Here is a 20,539-nt window from a genome sequence, read left to right as displayed (position 1 = left end):
AATTGTATACATATGTGATACAATTGTTGGTACAATTGTTGGCATATGTGGTACAAATGTGAGACATATTGTATATATATGTGTTAGTTAATAATCGTTAGTTTAATCTCGTTAAATACCTCTCGTATATAGTATATAGTAGGTTACAAATATCCCGCGTTAACGTATTTCGGCGACTCGCGCGAGACGTCGGCGGATCGCGATCGACGCCGCGTTAATCGATATCTCCGCGACTCACCAATCGGTGCTGCCCCCGTTCACCCCACGAGGGCACCCGCCGAAGAAGAGCAAGTACTCGCGTGCGACACTCCAGAGCGCGAGCTCCGACACTCTCTCATCGTCCATCCGTCGGGATGAACACACTCAACTACCAATACGGAGCCCGAGAGCTCTAGAAGTTTCGCTCCTCGGAGAGATCGCCTGTTCTCTGCCTGCTTGCCTGCTGCATTGCCCTGCTTGCCTTGCCGTTTGCTTGCTGCTCTGCCTACCTTGTTAGCCTGCTGCCTTGCCTGCTGCCTGTGCCTCGCCTGCGCTTACTGCACGTGTCCACGAGCTTGCACGAGAGATCCTCCAGGAGACGGCGGCACCCCCCGACCGGTGAGTCGCCTTTCGTTATATCGTTTCTCGTTGTCTATCGCTTTCATTTCGCTTTGAGGAGACGGGATACACCTCCTCTGGTCCTTTGAACCTAAAATCTCGCGGACAATCGCTAATCCGGGAACGGTCTTACGCACCCCCCGAGCATTGGTCCTTCGAGCCGGATTGTCGCGTTAGTGAATACCGCCGACCTTTCGCTAGAATACCTCGTAAATTCGATATCAAGCATCCCTTATAGCGGATCGCTATCGTTAAATTAATTCGCTCGCGCTCGTGCATCTACGTATTAATCGGCCTAGCTCGCCCGCCTCGATATCTCTCGCTCGCAACCGCTCGCGACGAGAATACACGTGCGGAGCCTTGCGCGCCATTATCGCTGATCGCTCTTGCCGTCGAATTAATTGTGCAATCAAATCGTCATTGTCGCTCGCGTGCACGATACGATTTATTACGTTAGAATTAAGGAATATTCTTTCGCGAATATACCACAGTGCCGTTGCTCCGATATTTCGAACGGAGCCATCCGTTACTCGTCACCTTGGCGAGCGGACGTTATTGTTTTGCCTCAGTTTTTCTGTCGGTCGAACTCAGAGTCTTTGTGTCTCGTTGTTATTGTGGATCGTTCGAGCTGCCGTCGACTCGAGATAATATTTCGCTGTCCTTCGACCGTTCTGACTTCGTATATACTCTGCTATAATAATTGTTTGCTGAATCAGTCTCTTCCTCTCTACCTCCTCGCGGGAAAATAGTCATATATCTATTTCTTATCGTTTATTCGCACCATGCCTAAGAACGCCGAAGCTCGTCGCGAATTGTGCATTAGGCGGATACGAGAGATTCACGATCTCTCCTTGCAAGCCGCGACAGACACGGCGATCCGCGCAAATTTTCTCGCCCGTTATCCGAGCGTGGCGAAACTCGCGGAGGATTTCGAGAACGCTCACCTGAAGATCATTCAGGAAACCGCGGATTTCGAGGCCGAGGACGTGATTAGAGCCGCATTCGACAAAATGCACTATGCCGTAAAAAGCCGGTATCACCTTATCACCGGCGCATCGCCCGGAAACGCTCAGACGCAGCCCGCGGGCCATAGTTCGGCTGTCAAATTGCCTAAGATCGCGCTGCCGCAATTCTCGGGTGACCTCTCGCTGTGGCCGTCCTTCATCGCCCTGTACAATACGTCGATTCACGAGAACCGGCAGCTCTCCGCGATAGAAAAGTATCAATACCTGCTGGCCTCGTTAAAGGGAGAAGCCCTCAACGTAATTAAAAACTTGCCGTTTTCCTCGGATCAGTATATGATCGCTTATGACTCCCTACTCTCTCGATATAGGAATAAAAGAAAGCTCGCGGACTATCATTTAAATTCAATGCTCGACTCAAAGCCATTGAAGACAGAATCGGCCGAGGCCCTCCGCAACCTGTTAGATGCGTTCTCCGAGAATACGCGCGCGCTCTCCTTGATGAAATTCCCGACGGATTCGTGGGACTTTCTTCTATTGAAATTCTTGTTAGACAAGCTTCCCCGCTCCCTTCGGGAAAAAATCTAATCAGCGCATAGGACTGAGGAGATACCGCGATACAATCAACTCACGAAGTTTCTTTCGGAGCACTGTAAGGTTCTCGAGGCCATCGCGGGTCCGTCCACCTCGTCGAACAAATCCAAGTCTGCGTTGGTCTCGTCATTCGTAACGCACACGGCCGATTGCCCGGTGTGCAAGAAACAGCACTATATATTGAAGTGCCCGCGATTTCTCAAACTCTCGCCGAGGGAAAGACAGTCGACGGCTCGTGATTCGAAATTGTGCCTCAATTGCCTGCGACCGGGGCATGGCATGAACAATTGTCCTTCCACGTGGACGTGTAGAACCTGCGGCGTGAAACATCATACGCTCTTACATTTTGGTCAGAACGTTAAGTCTGATTCTACGCCCGCATCCGTGACCGCGCCTCCGGTCATTCCGGACTCCGCGAACGCTCCTCAATCAGAGGACAAATCAATCGTCACCATGGCTAGTCTAGCCAATCGGGTCGTCCTGCTTTCCACCGTCCGAGCCGAGGTGATAGACGCCTACGGCAACGCGCTACCCGTTCGCGTATTGTTGGATAGCGCGAGCCAGGCCAATTTCATTACAGAACGCTGCCTTCAGAGAGGCGGCTTCCGTCGCACCAAGCACAGTGCGACCGTATTCGCTGTAAACGAAACTAAGGCGGCTACAACGAAAGGCCTCACCTCCTTTGTAATTCGTGCGCGAGGTCGGCACGATACTCGTTTCTCCATTGAGGCTACGGTCCTCTCGCGTATAACTTCGCCGTTGCCTAATGATAAAGTCGAAGTCCGGTCGTGGAATCATTTGAAAGGATTGCCGCTCGCGGATCCCGAGTATTGTGTGCCCGGTAATATTGACATTCTTTTGGGAGCTGAATCGTTTGTATCTGTATTGCGCGACGGCCGCCGTAAGGGAGGGGAGGGAGAACCTGACGCTATCAATACAATATTCGGTTGGGTACTGACAGGTGCGGTATCCTCAACTGTGCAATTGGCACCCCTGCGCTTGTTCGCTACCACCCTCGAGTCGATCGAGAGATCCGTGAGCAACCTTTGGCAATTAGATGAGATGCCGGAACACGCTCCTTGTTCAGAAGAAGATCGGCGTTGCAAAGAGATCTTCGCCAAGACCACATATCGTGACCATTCGGGTCGTTTCGTGGTTTCGTATCCATTCGCGTCGGATCCTCCTACATTCGTCGACTCGCGTTCTATAGCTGTTAGTCGTCTCCGCGCGCTTGAGCGTCGCTTCAAATCGAACCCAGAGTATAGAATCGGTTACAATAAATTCATGCAAGACTATCTCGATAGCGGTCATATAGAAGTAATTCGTGATCCATTCCCGTCGGATGGTCATATTTATTATTTGCCTCACCACGGCGTGTACAAACTCGATAGCACTACCACCAAATTACGGGTAGTGTTCAACGCCTCGTCGCGATGCGCGAACGGGCTATCGTTGAACGACACGTTACTTAGCGGTCCGAAATTACAACAAGATTTACTCGCGATCTTGATTAGATTTTGCGCCGAACCGGTGGCTCTCACTGCGGACGTGAAACAGATGTTTCGCCAAGTATGGATAAACCCGGAGCAATGCGACTACCAACGCATTGTCTGGCGGTTTTCGGAATCGGATCCTATCCTGGATTACATTCTCAAGACAGTTACTTTCGGCTCAACTTGTTCACCGTTCCTGGCGATCTATTGCTTGCTCCAGCTCGCGACTCTACATCGGGAAGAATATCCTTTAGCGTTCGCCGCATTATTCGAAGCGCTTTACATGGATGACGTCGTGGTTAGTGTTCGTACGGTGGAGCAGGCTCGCGCGCTTCGAGACCAGTTGTTATCGCTTCTCCGAAGCGCCGGCTTCGAACTCAGAAAATGGGCGAGCAGCCATCCTGCCGCGTTGGATGGACTCGACCCGCAGTTATGTAACCCATCCGAGTTATCGTTTGAATCGAGCGAAGATCAATCTCTTAAAGTCCTGGGCCTTCGGTAGTACTCACAATCCGATAGTTTCGGATTCCAAGTTAATCCGTTGGATCGCAGATGCACTAAACGTACTATCCTGTCGGAGGTGGCGCGTATTTTCGACCCTTTAGGATTACTGGCTTCTCTCACGTTTATCGCGAAGTGTTTCATCCAACGTCTATGGACGCTTAAACTGGAATGGGATGACGAGCCTCCCGCAGATATTCGTCGCTGCTGGGATCGGTTTCAGGCGGAAATCGACGCGTTAGCTTCGCTTCGCATCCCTCGCACGTTTGACACACGCAATGTCGTTCGTTGTGAGATTCATGGCTTTTGCGATGCCAGTGAATTGGGCTACGGAGCCGTGATTTATTTACGTTTTGTCACCCAGGATGGTGTGGTTATTCGCCTACTCTGCGCTAAATCTAAAGTGGCGCCGCTTCGGCCTGTCACGATTCCCCGTTTAGAGCTCTGTGCAGCTTTGCTTCTTTCGAAGCTCATCGCTTACGTTCGTCAAGTCCTTCAGGGACACCTCGGAATCGATGCTGAGTATGCATGGTCGGATGCCGAGGTGGTCCTTGCCTGGATTCGCTCGTCTCCACATAGGTGGAAGACGTTTGTTCGCAACCGCGTTGCTCTCATTCAAGAGAAGGTACCGGTCTCATCCTGGGGCCACGTCAATACGGAGACCAATCCGGCGGATCATTGCTCCCGCGGACTTTATCCCCGCGATCTGGTGGCTAATTCGATGTGGTGGACGGGCCCCGAGTGGCTCGTGCGCTTCGAACCTCGAGTTGAACCTTTACCTCAGCTAGTCGTCCTTCCTATCGAGGAAGAACGGGTCACATCTCTTGTCGCGCTCGATACGCCCAACGCGGTATATTCGTTGTTAAATAAATTCTCGTCGCTGGACAAAATTTGTAGAGTAATCGCGTACCTTCTAAGGTTCGTAAGTCGCTTTCGTGCCAAGTCGGCTCACACGACTCTGGCCATTGATCGACTCGAGATGTATGCCGCGCTGTTAGTTATAGTCAAAGTCGTACAAGCGGATGCATTTCGAGACGAGATAGACCGACTGAGGATCGGGAAAGGGATCCCTAAGTCTCTCCTCCAGCTCGCTCCCTTCCTCGATCCCTCGGGCGTCCTCAGGGTGGGCGGGAGACTCGTGCAGTCGGTGCTGCCATACGAGAATAAATACCCTGCCTTACTACCGAACAAACATAGACTCACGGAGCTCGTGATCGAACAAATGCACCGCGCTCACCTACATCCGGGCAGACGTACCATGCAATATTTGTTGGCTCAGAGATTTTGGATCCTTGGCGTACACCGCGCTGTCAGACGTGTACTTTCGCGATGTCATAAATGTTTTCGAGCCAACCCGCGTGCCGCTCAGCCCCTAATGGCGACCCTACCGACCGACCGCGTTAGTCAGGTCAAGCCATTCTCGATTACCGGCGTCGATTTTGCGGGACCATTCTCGTTGGTTACTCGCCGAGCGCGTGGAGTCTTATCGTTCAAAGCCTATGTCTGTATATTCGTTTGTTTTGCGATCAAAGCTGTTCATCTTGAAGTCGTTCTTTCGCTGTCTACTGACTCATTTCTCGCTGCGTTGCAACGCTTCGTGGCACGACGCGGCCGCTGCTCACTCCTCTACAGTGACTGCGGCACCAATTTCGTGGGAGCCGCGCGCGAACTCGAGGGGCACATGAGCCTCGCGGCGGAGCGGGAGACGATCAAATGCACGTTCAATCCTCCCTCCGCGCCCCACTTCGGGGGCCTCTGGGAGTCGGGCGTTAAATCCTTCAAAACCCACCTGCGACGGGTGGTGGGGGTTCAAGGCTTGTCAATCGAGGAGTTTACTACAGTTCTCGCGCAAATCGAGGCCGTCTTGAATTCCCGACCCCTCTGCCCTGTGAGCACCGATCCTTCAGATCTCGAAGTACCGTCTCCAGGCCATTTCCTCACGATGGAGCCCCTGGTATCCGTTCCCACGCACGACGTGACTCCGCTGCAAATTAATCGTCTGAGTCGATGGCAGCTCATACAACGAATCCACCAGGATTTCTGGAAGCGCTGGCACCATGAGTACCTCAATACGCTGCAGCAGCGTCCCAAATGGTGGAACTCGATCAATCAGATCGCTGTCGGCTCGTTGGTCCTCATCAAGGACGCCAACATGTCCCCTTTGCGTTGGAAACGTGGACGCGTAGAGGCGCTACATCCGGGTAGCGATGGCGTCTCGCGTGTCGCCACGGTGCGGGTGACGGATGGCTCAATCGTACGTCCCCTGGTGAAATTGTGCCCCCTACCAATGGGCACTGTTCCACCGGCGGCTCACTCCGCGTAATAAAATACAACACGTTGTATTTTGGTGGGCGGTATGTTTGGCGCTCGTCAAATTGTATACATATGTGATCGTTAGTTAAAAACTCATAAACTATCTTTATTGCTTATCCCCGCAGGGTTTGCAAGTCGTTTTTATAAGGAACGTTACCCAAACCTTTATACTACTACCCTTTCTCCTCTCACTTTAACCCTTTTGGACCAACGGCTTAACGTCTCTTTCCGAAAGACGGAGCCCAGTTTGCTCCGCACAAGAGCCTATCTTGCACGGAGGGGCGCAGCTTCGGAAAAACATTCCATGTTTACATGGCTCTAGTGGACTCGAACCTGGTTCTTCAGATTACGAGTCTGGCGCTCTACCACTAGACCACACTGCCGCCCTTAGTGATCGTTAGTTAATAATCGTTAGTTTAATCTCGTTAAATACCTCTCGTATATAGTATATAGTAGGTTACAAATATCCCGCGTTAACGTATTTCGGCGACTCGCGCGAGACGTCGGCGGATCGCGATCGATCCCGCGTTAATCGATATCTCCGCGACTCACCAATCGGTGCTGCCCCCGTTCACCCCACGAGGGCACCCGCCGAAGAAGAGCAAGTACTCGCGTGCGACACTGTTCCAGAGCGCGAGCTCCGACACTCTCTCATCGTCCATCCGTCGGGATGAACACACTCAACTACCAATTTGGAGCCCGAGAGCTCTAGAAGTTTCGCTCCTCGGAGAGATCGCCTGTTCTCTGCCTGCTTGCCTGTTGCCTAGCCCTGCTTGCCTTGCCGTTTGCTTGCTGCTCTGCCTACCTTGTTAGCCTGCTGCCTTGCCTGCTGCCTGTGCCTCGCCTGCGCTTACTGCACGTGTCCACGAGCTTGCACGAGAGATCCTCCAGGAGACGGCGGCACCCCCCGGTGAGTCGCCTTTCGTTATATCGTTTCTCGTTGTCTATCGCTTTCATTTCGCTTTGAGGAGACGGGATACACCTCCTCTGGTCCTTCGAACCTAAAATCTCGCGGACAATCGCTAATCCGGGAACGGTCTTACGCACCCCCCGAGCAACGTTTTATTTATGAAACTTCTTTTGTTAATAACTTTTTAATAAACAACGAGCGATGATATCAAAAAATGTAATGAGAAACTAAGCTTCCTTGATTTCTTGTTTCTTTTTTTATAATTATATTTTGACAACACTATACATATAGTTTCTTAATAATAGACTAATAAAATAAAACACTTTAGCAAAATATTTTTGAATTCTATTATTATTTTATATCAAAAGCTTGAAAAACGTTAATTAGGCCAAATAATTAAAATTTGAATTTCTAGAAAAACTAGGCATTTCAGTAACTCCTCACTAATGGCCCCGACTATATTTATTAAATACTACGTACCTGTAAAATTTCATCAAAATCGGAGGGTAATAGCCTTCTAAAGTTAAGCCTATATAAGTAGGTACGAGACATTAAGTATATCAATTATAATGTCGTGTAACTTTAGAGCCTATTTTTTGCATGATTACATATATAAATAAAAGTTAAACACTTTCGTTCAATTTACGGGATTTAAACAACAGACGGTCGTTTGGCGCTTCCGCCTGATCTGCAAAATCTATACGCCATGTATCAACAAGAGATCCAAGCCACTACGTATGTCGGTAGCAGTCTCGGCGATCTCGCCGTGTCTCCAATCGTGTTATCCTTCAGTCGCGACAAGTTACCGCCTATATCCAGCAAGATCAGCATTTACGATAACTTTAGCAGTGATTTGAGAATAGTCAGTAGGTAAGTAAAATTGCACGTGCATTGTTAAACAATCTTTCTCTTTAGAATTAAATTATATTGGGCACCTTTTCCTGATCGATGAAAGATATCGATCGTTCATTCATTATAGCAAATAAACTAAACTATGTTTCGATTTATGCGGATAAATGTACGTACTTCGTCGCACTAAGATACTTTGTTCTTATCGCGACAAAGTACGTAAATTTATCCGCGTAAATCGATACATACAACACGACAACATGAGATCGATAATATACAATAATGATGAAAACGATCACTCTCGCATACCTTTGCATCGCGTGCAAGGGTGAAAATTTTTATGCGATTTCTAAGAACACATTACGCGTTTTTCTTTGCCAAGGCGTGAAAACAGCGGCTCGTCTATGTTTATCACTCATCGCGATTGTTATGCGCCTTATCGATTTTTCTCATAGTTGACCATTTTTCATATTTCTTCGTTCGTGTGCGATCTATTAACAAAATTATGCTAAATTGCATTCTCGTCTCGCTCCGGGAAAATAATGTATGTATATATGTATGTATGTATGTATGTATACATATTAAAGAGAAAGATTATTTGGAGAAACAGTTCCACGGATTCCGATTGGGATTCGCCGTTACCACCGATTCAAGAGCCGCAAGAAGTAGACCACGTGATGGGACCAGTGGTGCAACCGTTAATTTCACCAGCCGTCTTATTTCCGCCGATATCAGCAGCAAACTCACGAAATCAGTGAGAACATTTTGTTTATATAATAATAATCGATACACAAAATGTTATATATTGTATTCGAACACATGCGAATGGTTCTGATAATTTTGGCGACAAGTTTTACAATTGGACAGTTGTTTTTAATTATGTTTTCGTACACACAGAAAAATATCATTCTACAACCAAGGAAAGCAATTATTTATTTTATTTTACTTGTTCTAAGTAGTACACGGAGAGAATTTTTTGTTATATTTTACCCTTAAATTCACTACAAACTTGGGACAACTTGGCAACCAAGGAATTTTTAAAATATACAAAAGACATTTTACAAACAACGTGATAAAAATTACCATGCAGATCGGTAAATATTGAAAAATTATTGAAATTTCCTAGATATATTTTAGTAAAATTAATCAAATATATTTTATATTTTAATGAAATAGATATTAATATTTCTTATTATGGTGGATATTAATCAGAATAGCTCACATAAAATTCTTGATGGTACATGTTGTCCCACAACTACCATGATTTCAGGGTAAATTTTAAGAGAAAATTCTCTCCGTGTAGTTTTCTTCAACAAAGAATATTTTCTTAATAATAGTTTTAAGATATACTCGTCACAAATTTTAGAAAAGCTCATTATTTTGTGCTCAAAAGAAGAACATATTCTTTTTCAAGAATATTATGAAACTTTATCGAAGAAAAACTGCAAAGAATTAATTTGAATATTTGACAATATATTAACGCAAAAATATTTATTAAATAGAAGGAATTTAGTATGTTTTTTTCAATTCTATGTGCACACATACACAACAGAATCAAAAGAAATAAAATATAGTTTGGAAGAAAGAAAGTTATTCTTACTTTAAGTAAATCCATGTTTTCAATTCAAATAAATTATTTTTTCTAGAAACAATGTTATCTCAGAACAAGTAATTACTTTTATTTTCATAGACTAATTTATCATGATTCTTCAGTTAAAAATGTGAAATACTTTAAATTAATGAATTATTGCTTCTGAAAACTAAATACTGCAGCATTAAGAATATAGTCAGAGATGTGGTCTAGTAGTAAAGTGTCAGATTTGTAACCACGAAGAACCGAGTTTGAGTTTATCGTGATCATAGAAATTTTAACATTCTAAACTGTACTCCTCCGCATAAGGAATTCCATTTAGGAATTAAAGGAATCAGTCGTCATCGTCATCGTCATCGTCATCGTCATCGTCATCGTCATCGTCATCGTCATCGTCATCGTCATCGTCATCGTCATCGTCATCGTCATCGTCATCGTCATCGTCATCGTCATCGTCATCGTCATCGTCATCGTCATCGTCATCGTCATCGTCATCGTCATCGTCATCGTCATCGTCATCGTCATCGTCATCGTCATCGTCATCGTCATCGTCATCGTCATCGTCATCGTCATCGTCATCGTCATCGTCATCGTCATCGTCATCGTCATCGTCATCGTCATCGTCATCGTCATCGTCATCGTCATCGTCATCGTCATCGTCATCGTCATCGTCATCGTCATCGTCATCGTCATCGTCATCGTCATCGTCATCGTCATCGTCATCGTCATCGTCATCGTCATCGTCATCGTCATCGTCATCGTCATCGTCATCGTCATCGTCATCGTCATCGTCATCGTCATCGTCATCGTCATCGTCATCGTCATCGTCATCGTCATCGTCATCGTCATCGTCATCGTCATCGTCATCGTCATCGTCATCGTCATCGTCATCGTCATCGTCATCGTCATCGTCATCGTCATCGTCATCGTCATCGTCATCGTCATCGTCATCGTCATCGTCATCGTCATCGTCATCGTCATCGTCATCGTCATCGTCATCGTCATCGTCATCGTCATCGTCATCGTCATCGTCATCGTCATCGTCATCGTCATCGTCATCGTCATCGTCATCGTCATCGTCATCGTCATCGTCATCGTCATCGTCATCGTCATCGTCATCGTCATCGTCATCGTCATCGTCATCGTCATCGTCATCGTCATCGTCATCGTCATCGTCATCGTCATCGTCATCGTCATCGTCATCGTCATCGTCATCGTCATCGTCATCGTCATCGTCATCGTCATCGTCATCGTCATCGTCATCGTCATCGTCATCGTCATCGTCATCGTCATCGTCATCGTCATCGTCATCGTCATCGTCATCGTCATCGTCATCGTCATCGTCATCGTCATCGTCATCGTCATCGTCATCGTCATCGTCATCGTCATCGTCATCGTCATCGTCATCGTCATCGTCATCGTCATCGTCATCGTCATCGTCATCGTCATCGTCATCGTCATCGTCATCGTCATCGTCATCGTCATCGTCATCGTCATCGTCATCGTCATCGTCATCGTCATCGTCATCGTCATCGTCATCGTCATCGTCATCGTCATCGTCATCGTCATCGTCATCGTCATCGTCATCGTCATCGTCATCGTCATCGTCATCGTCATCGTCATCGTCATCGTCATCGTCATCGTCATCGTCATCGTCATCGTCATCGTCATCGTCATCGTCATCGTCATCGTCATCGTCATCGTCATCGTCATCGTCATCGTCATCGTCATCGTCATCGTCATCGTCATCGTCATCGTCATCGTCATCGTCATCGTCATCGTCATCGTCATCGTCATCGTCATCGTCATCGTCATCGTCATCGTCATCGTCATCGTCATCGTCATCGTCATCGTCATCGTCATCGTCATCGTCATCGTCATCGTCATCGTCATCGTCATCGTCATCGTCATCGTCATCGTCATCGTCATCGTCATCGTCATCGTCATCGTCATCGTCATCGTCATCGTCATCGTCATCGTCATCGTCATCGTCATCGTCATCGTCATCGTCATCGTCATCGTCATCGTCATCGTCATCGTCATCGTCATCGTCATCGTCATCGTCATCGTCATCGTCATCGTCATCGTCATCGTCATCGTCATCGTCATCGTCATCGTCATCGTCATCGTCATCGTCATCGTCATCGTCATCGTCATCGTCATCGTCATCGTCATCGTCATCGTCATCGTCATCGTCATCGTCATCGTCATCGTCATCGTCATCGTCATCGTCATCGTCATCGTCATCGTCATCGTCATCGTCATCGTCATCGTCATCGTCATCGTCATCGTCATCGTCATCGTCATCGTCATCGTCATCGTCATCGTCATCGTCATCGTCATCGTCATCGTCATCGTCATCGTCATCGTCATCGTCATCGTCATCGTCATCGTCATCGTCATCGTCATCGTCATCGTCATCGTCATCGTCATCGTCATCGTCATCGTCATCGTCATCGTCATCGTCATCGTCATCGTCATCGTCATCGTCATCGTCATCGTCATCGTCATCGTCATCGTCATCGTCATCGTCATCGTCATCGTCATCGTCATCGTCATCGTCATCGTCATCGTCATCGTCATCGTCATCGTCATCGTCATCGTCATCGTCATCGTCATCGTCATCGTCATCGTCATCGTCATCGTCATCGTCATCGTCATCGTCATCGTCATCGTCATCGTCATCGTCATCGTCATCGTCATCGTCATCGTCATCGTCATCGTCATCGTCATCGTCATCGTCATCGTCATCGTCATCGTCATCGTCATCGTCATCGTCATCGTCATCGTCATCGTCATCGTCATCGTCATCGTCATCGTCATCGTCATCGTCATCGTCATCGTCATCGTCATCGTCATCGTCATCGTCATCGTCATCGTCATCGTCATCGTCATCGTCATCGTCATCGTCATCGTCATCGTCATCGTCATCGTCATCGTCATCGTCATCGTCATCGTCATCGTCATCAACAGAAATATAACCTCTTTTTGGAAGTAAGCGATAATTCTAGAGAAATAAAATGTATACTTGATTCAAATAGCAGATAAACTTTTCTCAAGAAAATGTGATATCTTTATTAAAGTATATGCTTCTCTTCCGTAGTGTAAGGCAGGAGGAGGTAGAGCAAGAAGATTTGAAAGACGCGGGATTAGAGCCGGGACTGTAACGCGCAGATTGGTAGACGCGAGCGGGAAGCGATGCGGAATTGTTAAAAAAGCGAAGGAAGAGAGTCTAGAACAGTCTTGCGTAGGGAGTGGTCGAGTGAAGAGGCGTTTTGAAATAAAGAAAGTTTTCTATTACGACGAGTCGATTCACTACCCTACAGTAGACTCTATATATAGTAAGCAATCCGAATTTTCCCAGTAAGCAAAATAATAGCAGCTAGTCTGTCGGCAGATTATTAGTAACTGATTCGATCAGACATGTCAGCAGACTGACATCAACTGCGTCCGCATTCATCAGTTTATGTTCTGCCAGCAGAATATGCTAACATAATCAGATTGGCAGTAGAAATCGCGCAGAGCCTGAACAGTTCCAACACGATCTGCTCGATTTCTGCCACCAATCTGCTGTTTGATTATGTTAGCAGATTCTGTTGTACTTCTGTTGGCGTTTTGTCGACATCATGTGATATATCAGAACCAGCATCAAATCTGTAGTTTTTCTGCCGATAAACTTTGTAGCAGATACTTTGCAAGATCTGCTTTCGGCAGACTTGGCTGTCTGAGTTTGTATTAATTACATATTTTTGTTTGAAGTATTAAGGTGATGCTGGAGCCGTCTGTATAACCGACAAAATTACCATTTTCTATTTTATCGACTATATCTGTCCTTGTATAGACAAAGATATAGACAAGGATAGCACGCTACATTGCACGCACACATACGCACGATGCACACCGACATCATACTTTTATATTACGCTTCCAAAACTTGATTTGGGGGGTTTATCGATGTTTTTCTTGTTGTGCAATTCAGGGAAGCTTGTTTTCGCGTTTGTATCAATGGTATATCTCTTATATGAAACACATCTTGTGATGAGCTGACAGCTCGCCGCAACTCGAGACGCCATATTAGGATAAAAGTAGATAAGGAAATATGTACTTCCGTAATTTTTTCTCGTTTTCTATGTAAAATCGAAGTTTCCCTGAATCATTGATGTATGTATTGCAATTCTGGAAAAGGAATTTTAAAATTCTGTCAAATTAATACGACGCTACGTGACAGCAAAAAATGCCGGTAAAACAAACGACTCCAGCCTGGAGTGACGGCCGAACTCCGACGGGAAAGTGCTCTCATCTAAGCAGAATTAAAAATATTGATTATTTTGATCGAGATATCCTACGATATCTGTCCTTGTCAGATTGCAACGCGATGTACACTGCGTGTGTGTACGCATGCATAAAATCTACGGTTAGTAAAAATTTTTCTTATTAGGCTTTTAATCTTAGTTTCAATGATTCAACGTTGTTCTTTGATCTAGTCCGATTAGTGGGGTACTTTCGATTTGTACACGTAAGCTATATAATTCGTACATTAAACGAAAGTTTCCATGAAGTGACAGCTCTAAGTACAAAAGGTTAGGTACACTAAGTAGTATCAAATATAATTAATATTAATATTAATTATATTAATTAATATTAATATAATATTAATATAATATAATATTAATATAATATTAATATAATTAATTTTTTCAATTTTTTTAAGTTTTTAGTCTTCAATTTACCACCCAACCCATCATTTAATTCTGTATGTACTTTAAACGTGTTAAAGGGATTTCAAATCTGTAAAGCCAATTCAAAGAAAATCATACACCTATAAATATCGGTCATTGCCGTCGCTCCAGGATCCCCTTAATATACCTTATTTTTGTCAATAACTTGAGAACAATCAATTAAAATAACATTTGATTTTTATCATTTTTAATGTTCAGAATACTTGCAAAAGCTATTTTCTTATCGTCAAAATTATTAGAATCTTCCAAATGCACTCAAAGTTGCCTTTTCCCTGGTAAAAATTACCGTTAGAAACAGTTAGAAACAGATAGAATTTCTGATGGTATGTAACGGAATCCTATCCGCTGTAACTGCAAGCTTGTCTAGCTCTATCCGTTTCTGTAAGCAGCACTATTGTATCTGCAAATACAGACAGAAAATGTAACGACGTATAACTGTATCTAATGGAAATCTATCGGCATACAGCATCTATAAGCTTTTGCAATAGAAAAACTTGTCTGTTTCTGTCCGCATTCTGTACGCATCAGATGCTGACGGTATCTATCCGTAATTGCGGATACCGCATCCATCTGCATCTGTACGCAATGTCGACCTACAGGAATTTATCTGCAACTACGGATACGAATCCTGTCTGTTTCTATCCGCAGTCTGTACGCATCAGATGCTGACGGTATCTATCCGTAATTGCGGATACCGCATCCATCTGCATCTGTACGCAATGTCGACCTATAGGAATTTGTCTGCAACTACGGATACGAATCCTGTATGTTTCTGTCCGCATTCTGTACGCATCAAATGCTGACGGTATCTATCCGTAATTGCGGATACCGCATCCATCTGCATCTTCGCGACGACGCCGCTAGGCGGCGCATGATGGAAAGCGTTTCTCACATTTAAAATACTACCAGCCATAATATATAAGCAGGCGTTCTGTCAGGCGACAACCAGAAAAATTACAGTGTCGTAACTAAAGGAATCCCTTCTCCTAGCGTTTAAAGGTAGAATCTACCTGATAACTACAAACCTCCCACAATGTACATGTATTTGCAGTAATAAGAAATGTATAAAATGCATTTGCAGTTAGAAACGGATAGAGCGGGCAAATCATAATTGCATGCAAATGCAGATAGATATCCTGCCTGGTTTTGCAATCAGATACGGATAGACATTCAAAATTGGCTACGTATAAAAACGAATAGGATTCATAATTCGTCTGCGCATAGGTTCAGATAGAAGTTCCGTTCCGTTAGGAATCAGTTAGATGCAGTTAGCCTTCCTCACCGTATTTGCGTACACAGTCTTATAGAATCTGCAACACTTTTCATCTGCTTCTATCCGTAATTGCAGGGAAAGAAACGCATAGTAAAACAGTCAGAAACGGATAGAATGCACGTTCTATCCGTTTCTAACGGTAATTTTTACCAGGGTTATTAATCCTTTCGCTATTAATGACCATAATGGTTTCCCGTAGACCTATCTCTGTGTACGAATGACCATTATAGTAGCCGTTTATCGAAGCTACCGCTGTGTTTCACTATAATTTACAGCCGATAAATATAGATAAAATGTAGTAAATCGCATGTAATTATATAATATTAAAGCTAAATAGCGCGTGCGAAGCGCGCGTCTGTGATTTCTAGTATATGTATATAAAAAAAACTTGTGTTCAAATATTTAAATTTTCAATGTCATAAATTTTTTTTATCGGTTTAAAATAACTTAAATAGAAAAATTAATAAAATGACCTGTGGCTCTATTCTGTAACTCTTAATGACAGTTTTGTTATCGTTATATTTGCGTTGCGCAGATATTATATATGATAAAAAAGCTACGACAATATAAAGATAACAAAACTGTCGTTAAGAATTATAGAATAGGCCCACTGTAGTGCGATTCTGTAACTCGTTATGCGTCGTTATGTGCTCATAACGATAGTTGCGCAGCTTTTTTATTATATAGTATACCTGCGCAACTGTCGTTATAAACACGTAACGACAGCATAACGAGTTACAGAATTGCACTACCGGGCTCTATTCCTACAGTAAAGGGTAACACAAAAGTTCTTGGAATTTTCAAGATTTTGTTTTTTTGGTTTATTGTAATTTTTTTCAGTTTGCTTTGTATATTTGAATTCTCCGTACTTTTTACTTTTAGTTATATAGTGTTTATTAGTTTTTAATTTTTTTCTTTCAGAAATGGAAAATAAGCGTGTTACTATTATTGAATTACACAAGGCTGGTATGAAGGCGGCGGACATTGTTAGATCAACCGGATACAAAAAAATCTACAGTCTACGATGCGGTAAAACGTTTTTAGGAACTGGGGGCAACTTCAGACCGTTCTTGCAGTGGTCGCCCAGTCACTACAGTCATGCCAGAGAATGCTAAATCAAGCACAATCCGGAGCGTTCGAGAACAATAGCAAAAAGCCTTGAAATCAGTCGCGAAAGCGTCCGCCGGATTGTCAATAAGAAGCTGAAGATGCGAAGTTATAAAATGGGCCATGGACACTTCCGCAGTAAGGCTATAAAGATAAATTGATTGACAAAAGCGCGGCGCAACAGCGTTTGGTCGGTGATAGTTGTTTGCAAAAAGTACTTTTTACGAATAAGAAAATTTTTTTACCGTCAAGCGTCCGCATAACCGCCAAAACTTGGCAACTGCTCAAGAAAGATCAGAAGAAGTCCGTCACTGCAAGGATCGTCACTCGCAGCTATTTTCCCGCGTCCGTGATGATCTAGGCAGACATCTGCGCGAGGCCATTGATCTTCATCGAAAGAAATGTAAAAATTAATCAATACCGCAGCTACCAAGAGACCGTTCTTCCAGGCGTTGGAGCCATAAGCATCAAAGCATTTTGGTGGAGAAGGATTTATGCCCCAGCAAAATTGGACACCGGCTCATTCGGTGCGAACAACAATCGCGACGTGCGAAAAGCTGTTTCTCGGTTTTTGGGACACGGACGTATGGCCGTCAAACTCTTCGGATTTGAATCCGATAGACTTTTCCATTTTGGAGCAAAACATCTCTGAAGTTCGTTTTAAATTAACGAAATTCCTCAAGCCCGTATCAGACTACGGATTGGGATTGAGATTGGATTGAAAGACCAATCAGAGCAAAGTTCACTAAACTTGAGATCAGTTTTGTCTATTCTGATTGATTAAATTTCAATCCAATCTCAATCCATAGTCCGATACGGACTTCAAGGTGGCCCTGCAACGTGCTTGGGATGAAATTATCATCCAGCAGTGCGTGAACAATTTTCCGAAACGGCTTCGAAAACGTATTAAAGCTAAAAGAAACAATTTTGAGCATTTATTGTAATTTTCTTTGTTTAATTTTATTATTAATGTTCTAATAAAGTTTTATATTCTATTTAAAGTGTAGATGTTTAATTTGTATACCAAATTGTAACTAATTAAGGGCTTACACCCAAGTAGAATTTTGAAAAAAATCGATTTTTTTTGCATTTCTTGAAAATATATAGTTTCAAAAATATTATGTTAAAATATTATTAAGAAATTCGAAGAATTGTAGAAGTTACGGAGGTTTTACTAAAGCGGGGCGGAGCGGATCGTAGCGGTATCGCGCCTTTTTCGCCGGTATCGCAAGATAGCTCTCTCCTCTCAGGACTTCGTGTCCTTTGAGAAGCCTCTCCTCAAGTCGTCATCGGTTTAACAATAAATAATTAGTTCTGCGAATGTTTATTATTTGTATCTCGACTTTATTATTTTCGCTTGCTGATGTTTATATTGTTTTTATATGTTATCCTATACATTTCTTATAAACGTTTTTACATGTTTTTCAGTCTTTCGTTATTTGTTACTTTTCTATTATTTAAGATTTAAGGTCTTTCGGCGGTTAAATATGTGACGATGTAATCGCCACAAGCCAATTATTCTGTAGCTTTGCAGTAGTGAACATCGTTGCGTTGTTTCTTAGTGAAATTTTTGTAAAACATGGAAGAAAATACAAAAATTACCCTCCACTCGAAAGTTTCAAGGGAAAGGAGAAAGTCAACAGGAGCATATAAATGTCGATCAAAGAAAAGAAAACCCCCCAAGAATCAATATGAAATTGAAGCAGAAAATAATGAGTTGAGTACATCAGCGAAGAAATTGCGAGCCAGTCATGTGTGTGTGTGTTAGAGCCCAGTATAAACGATAACATTGGTTACGTGATTTTAAATTTTGCAACAGTTTTTTCGTTTATTAGCGAACATGTGAAGTGCAAAACATGTGGGAGTAATATTAGTTTTGCCAAATCATCAACACGTGGTCTCGGTTTCAAAGTGCAAATTCTGTGTCCTTCCTGTGTGACTCAAAGCGTATCTTCGTGCCCGTATATATCAAATGCCTACGAAATAAATACGAGATTCATCTTCGCAATGCGGATGATAGGTATTGGATTAAGCGGAGCAAAAAAATTTTGTGGACTTATGGACCTTGCAAAACCCATAGCTCAGTCCTCGTATGACACGGTTGTAAATCATATTTCAACTGCTTCAGAGGCTGTATTTGATTTAATTTCAAAAGAAAGTGTACAGGAAGAAAAAAAAATCACAGAAGCAAAAAAAATCAGAAAAATGCGGGAATTACCGTGTCCGGGGATGGTTCGTGGCGCAAGCGAGGATTCGATTCTTTATATGGGGTTACAACAATTATTGGACATTATACTGGCAAAGTTCTTGATTTGTTTATAAGTTCCAAAACTTGCAAGGGATGTGAACAATGGACTGGATTGGAGGGAACAGCAGATTATGAAGAGTTTCGGGAGCAGCATGCACCCAATTGTCAGATCAATCACTCTGGAAAAATGGAGGTAGAAGGAATGTGTCACATGTTTCAACGATCAGAAGAAAAATTCGGTGTCAAATACGTAAATTACATAGGCGATGGAGACTCCAAGACTTTTCCAGCAATAGTTAATAGCAATCCTTATCCTGGAATAATAATAACAAAAAAAGAATGTATTGGACATGTACAGAAACGAATGGGTACAAGATTTTGAAATTTGAAGAAAAAAACTACAGGACTTGGTGGAAAGGGCAAATTGACAGGGCAATTAATCGATGAACTTACTCGTTATTATGGCCTTGCAATACGACGTAATTGCCACTCACTTGAAGCAATGAAAAATGCTGTTATGGCTACTTTTTATCATTTACAGTCAACTGACCAGAAGCCGCAGCATGACTTGTGTCCGACCCCCGTTGAAAAGATCCAGATGGAAATCCAGATGGTTATCTACATGGATAACTAGATAAAAATATATGTGGATTCCTATGGATTTTGGATGGTTTTGTATGGATTTCCTATGGTTATCCAGATGAAAAACCGTACTGAAAAGGTGCATATGGAGATTCATATGGTTATATATATGGCTAACCATATAGATTTCCATCTGTATCCCAGGTCGGATTTGTATGGTTTTCCACATGGTTATCCACATGTATAACCAGCTGCATTTTTTGGATGGCACTTTATATGGTTTTTCACATGGTTTCCATATAATTTCTCATATAATTTTCCACATGGTTTTCTATATCGTTTTTTGACAAAACAATTTGTTACGAGGTTATGGAGTGGCAAAGACAATAACGGGCGTTCGATTTGTTGCTCCACAGACAAAAGAAAAGGTTTATTGCAACGACTATTAATCAATAGTGTGTACAGATGGTTTCTTTAATAACAATAGAGAATACTTGCGGCGAGACGAGCGTGCGTGCTTCTCTCTGTGCTTGCACGTGAAGAGTGAGTGATAACCGTGAACCCGGAGACGCTAGCGCACTCACAGTTACCAATCGAATAGCATATCGGTATCATGGTACTTACTAGACTAACTGTCGGTAAGATGCCATAAGGCGTCAGTTTAAACTCAATACTCAATACTCCCTCTCGCCTTTTGCCATCTTACAAAAGAAATATCTATATAAACAAAAAAAACTTTCGGACATTCTTCCACGCGCTTAACATCTGTTTAACAAATTC

General features: G+C 43.6%; 1 protein-coding gene and 1 pseudogene across 1 annotated transcript in view; both read left to right on the top strand.

The window, feature by feature from the left end:
* Positions 1–17,930, top strand: part of LOC139780350 (kinesin-like protein KIF19) — an 84,033-nt gene extending 66,103 nt beyond the window's left edge. Inside the window, exons 11-13 of the mRNA XM_071718970.1 lie at positions 8,033–8,240; positions 8,830–8,973; positions 16,744–17,930. Coding sequence (XP_071575071.1) covers positions 8,033–8,240; positions 8,830–8,973; positions 16,744–16,756 — 365 coding nt within the window. The 3' untranslated portion in view covers positions 16,757–17,930. The remainder of the gene's footprint in view (positions 1–8,032; positions 8,241–8,829; positions 8,974–16,743) is intronic.
* Positions 17,424–19,874, top strand: LOC139780339 (uncharacterized; annotated as a pseudogene).
* The last annotated feature ends 665 nt before the right edge of the window (positions 19,875–20,539 follow it).

The sequence above is a fragment of the Temnothorax nylanderi genome, unplaced genomic scaffold (assembly GCF_030848795.1).
Source record: "Temnothorax nylanderi isolate EJ_2023f unplaced genomic scaffold, tnyl_v1.0 TNYL_tig0272_pilon, whole genome shotgun sequence".
In the NCBI taxonomy this organism is placed as follows: Eukaryota; Metazoa; Arthropoda; class Insecta; order Hymenoptera; family Formicidae; genus Temnothorax; species Temnothorax nylanderi.
Note: the sequence above shows the minus strand (reverse complement) of the source record. Positions and strands in the feature narration are given on the sequence as shown.